Source organism: Etheostoma cragini, chromosome 4, assembly GCF_013103735.1.
Source record: "Etheostoma cragini isolate CJK2018 chromosome 4, CSU_Ecrag_1.0, whole genome shotgun sequence".
NCBI lineage: Eukaryota > Metazoa > Chordata > Actinopteri > Perciformes > Percidae > Etheostoma > Etheostoma cragini.
The window spans coordinates 805,116-813,977 of NC_048410.1; the positions used below are offsets into that span (position 1 = coordinate 805,116).

Here is an 8,862-nt window from a genome sequence, read left to right on the forward strand (position 1 = left end):
AAGTTGTAATTTTTGGGAAGCCCGATGTCTCTGGTTTTAACAATGCTCTGGGTCCTATGTTCTCAAATTGTTGCCCACATGTAAAAACTCTTGGTGTTTTTATTGACATTTCTTTTAAACTCGATAAACAGATCAGTTCAGTGGTAAAAACAAGCTTTTTTCAGCTCAGACTTCTTGGGAAGGTCAAGCCTTACCTGTCCCATAGCCAACTGGAAACAGTTGTGCATGCCTGGATTACAAATCGCCTGGACTACTGCAACTCACTGTACTATGGCCTTGAGCAGTCTTCAGTTCGCCGATTACAGTTAGTCCAAAATGCGGCTGCACGACTGCTGACAGGAAAAAGGCGCTATGACCACATCACCCCCCCCCCCCCCGTACAGTCGTCTCTCCACTGGCTGCCTGTCGTTTTTAGAATCCATTTTAAGATCTTATTGTTTGTTTTTAAATCTCTAAATGGGCTGGCACCATCATATTTATCTGATATGCTGGTTTTGCACGCTCCAGTCAGAGCACTCAGGTCCGCTGACCAGTTGCTTTTAGACTGTCCCAGAACCAGACTGAAAACCAGAGGGGACAGAGCTGTCTCAGTAGCAGGTCCTAAGCTCTGGAACTCTCTCCCTCTGAACATTAGAGCAGCTTCCTCTATTGAGAGTTTTAAATCACTTTTAAAAACCCATCTTTTTGCACTGGCTTTTAACACAAACTGAGCTGTGACATTTTGTTGTTGTATTGACTTGAGCAAAGCTTTTTATTTGTTGTATTTTTGTTGTTTTTGGTATATTCAGTTTTAGATGTTTTTTTCCGGACATTTGTTATGCCCTTTTATTATGTTGTTATCTATAATTGTACAGCACTTTGGGGCGGTAGCGACTGTTTGTAAATGTGCTTTATAAATAAATAATGACCTTGACCTTGAACTCCAGTATTTAACAACTGGTCTTTGTTTGAAGGTGCAGCTCCAGCGGCAGACTCCCCCCACGAAGACTCAGAAGGAGAAATGAGTCTACGAAAGGGTCTAGGCGGGAGTGCTTTGGGACGGCTAGGTGAGCTAAGCATCTATTTACCTTTTCAATCATGTGGACGTTTTTCATTCCTGTTCGTGTTTCCTATCACAGTACCAGATCCAAACCACCTTCATCTACCCCACCAGCTCCACCTATCCCCCCCGATGCTCTCTCCTTGGTCTGCTCTTTCAGCCAATCACCCAGACCCACCTGTAGAGGCGGGGGTACAAGCCTATCACCCCCAAATGGAGAGTTTCTCTCCACCAACTGCCACATTTCTTCCACTTTCTTATGAACTCCACACTGAGTGACCATAAAATGCGTCTGTCCTCTGTGGTCAGCTATGCAGACGACACTCATCTAATTCTCTCTTTCCCCCCGGTCTAACACCCAGGTAGCAGCTCGCTCCTCCACCTGTCTGACCGACATCTCTCTCTGGACGTCTCCACCGAGGTTATTACTAGAAGCAGTATTCACATTCTTTATATAGAAGTATTTTACCGCTGAAAACTGGGTTGTTTTTTTAATAAAACTGGGCTGTCTACACAGAAGAATGGCGCTTTATATATACTGTGTATAGGTATATTAATTTGTTCTATATAGCCGGAGAAACTGGCAGCCAGCTGGTTAAAGACCAAACAAGTATTTTATATTACGTTTTATACATACTTTATGTAAGAGGAAATTAATGATACTGTATATGTCAGACTAAATTATACATATTTCTCTCATCTCTGTTGTCAAACCAGCTCATTTCATTTAAATAATCTGACATTGTTTCGTGAACGACTTTATGACGTCGACACAGATTCGGATATCCGGTTTGCCCCAATTCCCCTTCCAACAAACTCCACTGCACACATTATTCACTAGTTCATCCACCTCACCCCCCCATTCATCTTTCAAAAACACCATCTAATACGTGTTCACTGACATATGAAGTTGCTTTTCCACATAATATTTTTATGTTTTGTCCCTTTCTTATATGTACCTGTCCCCTTATCTTGTTACACCTGTTGGCTGCTGTCTGTGTTGGATTTTAAATTGGATTTAATGTCATTTTAAACACTATGTACTGTATATATGGCAGGCCACCATAGGAACCTCTTCTTAGTGACTTCCCTGTAAAATAAAGGTAAAGTCTGCCATGTTGACGGCGACCTTGACCTCGGTCTATTCCTGTGAGAGAGACATTGAAGATGCAACAGTCTGCTGCTCTGCAGCATCGCAGATTACAAAGCTTCCCTCAGGCTGCAGATAGTTGGTTCGAACCCCGTCCCCCCCACCAACCACCCGCTCTAGAGCTGTTCCAGTTGGCTGTTTATGATCTGCATTACACTCTGAGTTAAGAAGCATTAACTTCTTATCTTCTGTTTCAGGGTTGCGCAATCGATGGATCGGTGCTATTGTTGTAATTGGTTTCATCGGCGCCATTCTAGCTCTGATTATAACCAAGCTTTACCTCGTATTTAAACAATTAAAGGTAAGATGAATCAACATATTCATAATAAAAAGAGGACACAACTGATTATTAATATGAATCTCATGTTTACAGTCTTTAGACAGTTTTATCTTCTCAGCTGTTGGGATTTACACAAGGGTTTGGGTTTTCTTGAATATAACTTTTATATTTTTTCTTCTTGCAGAAAAGAAGCGACAACCCCAAAACACAATACAACGACCAGCATTAATTACATGAAAAGTTTTAATTTCACAAAGCTCAGTGTCGAGTCCTAAAACGTCCCACTGGACTGTTGTTAAGGACGTTATAATGAAGCTTTGGTTCATTTCTATGTACCTGGAGAATGTTGTATGGATCATCCATGTTATTTTGGGGTAATTTGGTTTGAAGAAATCCATATTTCTGATATAAAACACTTAGAATTTGGTCAGTTTGACCCGAGGACAACACAAGGGTTAAACCAGTATCCTCCTTCCTCTCCTGTAATTAAACTCCACGTCTTCTCTTTTCTGGCGATGTCCTTATAAAATAGATCTTTGTGAATGGATGAATGTGAAAACATATAAACTGCTTTATGAATATTATCCTGCTGCTTGTAGTTCTTAAAAGTACAACTGAGCTAGATGTGATAAGCATTAAAAAAAAAACATGAGACTACAGCCTGCTGGAAAAGAGGTTTTTTTGGAGCCAAAGTTGAAATATTTATTTTATTTTGTCAGTGCCACAATTTTTTTATTTGTACAAGTTGACAATTTTTTGTCCTTGACATAATTTGGTCCAATCATGTTCTGCTTCTTTTATTTCTTAAGGTGCTAAGCCAGAGGTTGTCAGGTTGAACTACATATATACATATATACATACACTATATTCTTGGCTGTGATATCAGAATTGTGCGTATGGCGTTGTATCTTGTGCACGTTTTTATCCAAACGTTTGATTAAAACATAAAAGATGTAAAATATGTAAATATGTTTGACTTTATGTTGTTGTGACTGTTTTGGATGTTTCTGTTCAAACTTTGATCAACGAAACAAACTGCAAACATACTTCTGATACTACAACATGTTTATTGGCTGCTCAACAGGTTTTTATTTTAGTTTATTCACCATTAAGCGACTGGTCGGTTGGTTGGTTGATTGGTTGGTTGGTTGATTAGTTGGTTGGTTGATTGGTTGGTTGATTAGTTGGTTGGTTGATTAGTTGGTTGGTTGGTTTGTTGGTTGGTTGGTTGGTTGATTGGTTGGTTGATTAGTTGGTTGGTTGATTAGTTGGTTGGTTGGTTTGTTGGTTGGTTGGTTGATTGGATATTTAATGATGAGTTTAGTGACTAAAGTAATTCTCCATGTTAACCACTAGGTGGAGGTACTACATCAGTTGTAGGGCAGCTTGTGAGCCTCTCATCTATTCCAATGTAACAGCCATGGCTGTAACTGAAGGGTTGGTAAGGTACCTTTTGACTGGAAGGTGTAATAATGGTTTAACTACAGAAGAGGATATGGACTCATGTCAAAAAATTATTTGAGTTAGGATTTAAAAGCAGAATTCTCATCATATAATTCTTAGAGAATATCCATAAACATGGCTAAAGCTGCAAAGATGAATCCATAAGTTGTCAACTATTAAATGAATGTCCAACTATTATGATAATCAGGTTAATAAGATTCTGACTGATTCTGACTCTGAGTAGCAAGATATGAATTCAAGTGTTATTTTGATTGAAGTCTGTTTATTCCCATCCAATTAGATTACATTTGGTATTGATGTTACAAAAATAATAACTAACTCCAGTGAAATTATTCCCATATATATTCCAATATATCCACCGGCTGCTCCTTCAGACCAGAGTTATTTCTCCAGATAGAAGGACGCTTCGTTTGGATGAAAATGAGTTTATAGCTCGTTGTTTATGGAGCTAGAACAGTGACGGTAACCTGTGGTATTGAATTTGGCATTGAAACAACAAATATCATCACTGAAAACTCTTGAACTAATATATAAACTACAAACATCAAAAAGTAATAATCTCATAATCCTATGATATTGTTTCACTTTGACATTTGTTCGAATCATGATGTTTTTTCAGTGTCAATCTACATTTTTTCTTGATGTCTGTGTCTTTCCAGTGACAGTTGTTTTTTATGCTGTCATAATTAGATTTTTACAGTGTGACTGTTTTCAGTTTCAACTTTCTGTCACTGTTCTGGCGTACGGAGGTAAAGGTTATTTACATAGGACACTGAGAGACTGGACCTCCACAGGAACCCTCCCAGAGTTGTTAAAACAACATATCTGCAATGTCTTCCACATGTTCATCTGGAACCTCCAAATCTCAAGGAAGTCTGTTCATCTCGGCCATTTTTTTCACATAGAAGGTTTCTAGGCAAATTACACACTCCCTAAAAGGCTGAACGCATTCACTGATAAACTACATTAAAAGTTGACACCAGTGTTGCCAGATCTTCCGAGACAAATGAGCAACCAGGCCTGTGAAAACAAGCCCAAAACCAGCAGCTTTTTATACGGAGCCCCCCTAAGATCCTGGAAGAGAAAAATAAATAAACTGTGTGGAGGTTTTACAGATTCTGGGTACAGATTCTCAATTTCCATCCATGTGGACAGATTGGTTAACTATACACACGTTAGAGTTTTATTTTCTCCCCCCTGAGCTTCAGGACAATGATCACAGAGTTAAACCACCTTTTACACTATTTAACATTAGAAAACTGATGGGATATCAAATATAGACACTTTTTTACAGTGATTTTGAGTTCTTCCCCATGACGGGTTGAAACCATTCTTTTCCTCCTTTCTCTTTCTCCCAGTCTTTGTTATACTTCTTCCCGTATATCACCCACTTTATCCCGGCCATTTAATCCTCCAAAAACTCTCCTACAGTCCACTCATCATCAGTCGCTACTCGCGCGTTTCCTAGCCAGAAACCACAGACTGACCTGCTCTGCCTCTGATTGGCTAGTACTCGTTGCCATCCGGGTCAGAGCCAATTAGAAGCATGGACTAGGCGGGACATAATGCTGCTGTCTCCAGTGTGTATGGGGAAAGGGGCGGGACCAAGACAGGCAAGACATTTAAATAACAGAAAAACACCTGCTTGACAACTTCTTATGGAGCTGGGAACAAGCCCCAATACACAACTACACTTTAGTAACAAGCCCAAATACACAACTACACTTTAGTAACAAGCCCAAATACACAACTACACTTTAGTAACAAACCCAAATACACAACTACACTTTAGTAACAAACCCAAATACACAACTACACTTTAGTAACAAGCCCAAATACACATATACACTTTAGTAACAAGCCCAAATAAGATCTACACTTTAGAAACAAGCCCAAATAGTTAGCGACTTTACAGAAAAACAAGTCCAAAGTGCCTCAGAATAAGCGGACTTGGCAACACTAAACCAGCCTGCTTCTATGTGAAAAAATGGGAGGATTCCTGTGGAGGGGCGGTCTCTCGCCAGAAGCCAATACCCACAGCACCCCCCCCCCCCCCCCCCCCCCCCCCCCATGTTACTGTCACTGTGCCAGCTCCATAGTTGTTAAACTTACTACGATAGGAAAGACATGTCGTTTGTGATTTAACAACATTTCGCTATAGAGTAATTGAAGCTGGAAGTCTGAATGTGTGAATGTCTTTCTAACTTTACTGAAGTCTAGACCTTACTTCCGCCCCACGTCCTACCTGGAGGGGATAAACGCACGAGAGTGAAAGTAACCGCACTGGAGTAGAAGGAATATAGGAGACAGGGAGACGAGATTTCGGGGCGAAATAGATTATTTGTGTTTTGTCTTATCATTTTTATTTAATAAATCTTCGTGTTAACCTTCCATTGGACCCGGAGCCTCCTTCACAGGTTCAACGAACACTAAGTTAGTTAATTCTCCGTGGTTACTAGCCTACAGTGTGTCCCGGAGCCTTGGATCAGCGACGTTTCCGATATCTTTGTTGTCATTATTTCTCCATGGGGGGGACAGAAACTAGGACATGTCGCCTTAATGGAGGACCTCTGGAGCTGTTTCTAGTCTGGGTCCTGGTTTTGTCTGGACTGACCCTGGGACAGGAACAAGGTGAGAAAGTCAAAGCTCAATAAGCAGTTTATCAGCGGGAATGTTTATCAGGTCAGACATTAATAACATAACATGGAAGATAACTTCAGCTAACTTCTATTATTAGCCGTGTTCTCACAGAGGAGGACAGGACAGGTGTCGTGCCAATGTACTTTTCCCCGCCAGGATCTGTATCCCCTGGCCGCGGGAGCGCGCATGCACACAGAGCGGAGATTCTGCTGCCTTTCGAATGGTTTAACTGCTGCACTTTGAATTTACCTCTTAAATGGAACAAATAGCGACGTGGAAGACTCGGCAGGGTCTTCCATAGTAACATGGGTCTCAGTTAACTACATAAATACGTGTATTTGTCTGTTACATTAAGGCGACGTGTGAATTGTTTGTAGCGTCGTTTACTATTATGGACGTATCTTCCCTGTCCTCTAACGTGATTTCTGTTTTAATTTAATTTAGTTTAATATGGCTTTTCAATTAAACACCTTTTCACCTGTCTACCATAAGAGTTACATAGGAGGTACTCAAAATATCAGACCGTTTTTCACCTGATATTTTGGGTATCCCACCCCGTAACATGCAAAGGGTCTGTCCTGTCATCATGTGTGTTATTTTGTGTGTTTAATACGTCACAATAAACAACCTGACAACATTTGGAGAGGTCTGTTGTCTAGCAAAGCTTACATAGGGGGTCTGCTACAAAGATGTACAAACATGTACATACCTTTTATTTATATTTAGTGCCCCGAGCACTGAGATTGTCAGACAGGAAGCTCTATTAAAATCACTTATTATTATAAATATTATTTTTATTATTATTGTTATTATGCACTTTAATTGCATTTTTGAGGGCCTTAACAGCCGTTCTTTTATACTTGTTTTAGGTGATGCTGTTCATTATTATTTTTGGAAAGCCTTGTCTGTTTTCTAACACTTTATATAATCATACTTTTTTAATAAAAAAGAGTTGTGAATAAAAAACACACAAAATAACACCCTTGATGAGAGGACAGACACACAAAATATCAGGTGAAAAACGGCCTGATATTTTGAGTCCCTAGTGTTTGATTGAAAAGCCATATTAAACTAAATTAAATTACAGTTTTTCTCAATTGTTTACACACAAATTTTGGTACTTGAGACACAATGACCACAACGTGTAACTAAGTGACCAACCCCCTGAACCAATTCTGCTAAACTACAAGCACAATTCCTGCTCTACACTCAGACTGCTCTTCTAAAACACACTTTTTTCAAAACACTACACACAATTCTCTGCCTTTGGCACAATTTTCATGAAGAAAATCTCTTGTCATCACAAGGAACACACTGCCATTCAAATATGCACACTGACTCATCAAAAGGGCAAACACCCATCAAACAATTTTACAGTTAGCAGTCAGAGCTTTAGCATAAAACGGCAAAAGGTGAGCTCTTCTGTTTTGGAGAAATGGATGCCAACATTGGAAACAGAGTCAGAGCCAGAGAAGTGAGAGTAGTAGGAGGAGGTAGACGAGGAGGAAGAGGAAGAGGAAGAGAAAGGCCAAGGACTGTAATCGCTGATTGGCAAAGAGTACAGCCAAAATGTGAGCAGGTTAACTGTAGCATCCATCATCCCGAATTTCCGAAATGAGAATAGGTAAGAAATCTACTCTCACTAGAATATTGCAGTACTGCACAGTATTCCTACTTTGTATTCCTTCACAGTATTTACAGTATTTTACTATTTGTTTGGCAGAACAACACAAGGTGGTTGGGAACGTCTTCTGTCTCTTTGACAGGAAACTGAACTCATGAATATGGTCTTAGGAAATAATGCCATACATAAAACTATGGTAAATACAAAGAAAAACAATGACATATTTCAAAATATTGATAGGGTAAGCTCATCAACACTGGACCGTGTCAACAACACTGTGTCTTGTGCAGAAATCATCTCAGGATGAAGCAGGTCTACAGGGTGCCATTTGAACGCAATTCAGAAAGAGTCAAAGAATTGCAATGTTACTAACAAACTAATTATATTTGGGACAACGGAAGTTTCCACAGGGCTGCTCTGATTTGTAACTGGTTCACTGCCCCCCCCCCCCAGGCTTTTAGTTGTTTATCTCCCGCCATATTCTCCGTTCCTCAATCCTATTGAAGATTTTTTTCTGCCTGGAGATAGAAAGTGTATGACCGAAATCCAAAAATGCGTATACCTCTTCTCCGAGCTATGGAGAACGCATGTGTTATGGTTTGGGGTTTTTGTTGGGGTATTTTTCCTGTTTGGCCTTCCCTGGGTTTTTGTCCCGGCTTTGTCCC

General features: G+C 39.9%; 1 protein-coding gene across 2 annotated transcripts in view; it reads left to right on the top strand.

Moving 5' to 3' along the window:
• LOC117943101 (butyrophilin subfamily 2 member A2-like) overlaps positions 1 to 8,862 on the top strand; it is a 42,115-nt gene that overhangs the window by 30,083 nt on the left and 3,170 nt on the right. Inside the window, exons 4-6 of one of the 2 annotated variants that reach the window (XM_034869024.1) lie at positions 954 to 1,046; positions 2,387 to 2,490; positions 2,654 to 3,107. The exons of the other annotated variant lie outside the window; for it this stretch is intronic. Of the exons in view, the coding sequence (XP_034724915.1) occupies positions 954 to 1,046; positions 2,387 to 2,490; positions 2,654 to 2,698 (242 nt within the window). The 3' untranslated portion in view covers positions 2,699 to 3,107. Of the gene's footprint in view, positions 1 to 953; positions 1,047 to 2,386; positions 2,491 to 2,653; positions 3,108 to 8,862 lie in introns of those variants that run through there. 2 annotated transcript variants of the gene reach the window in all.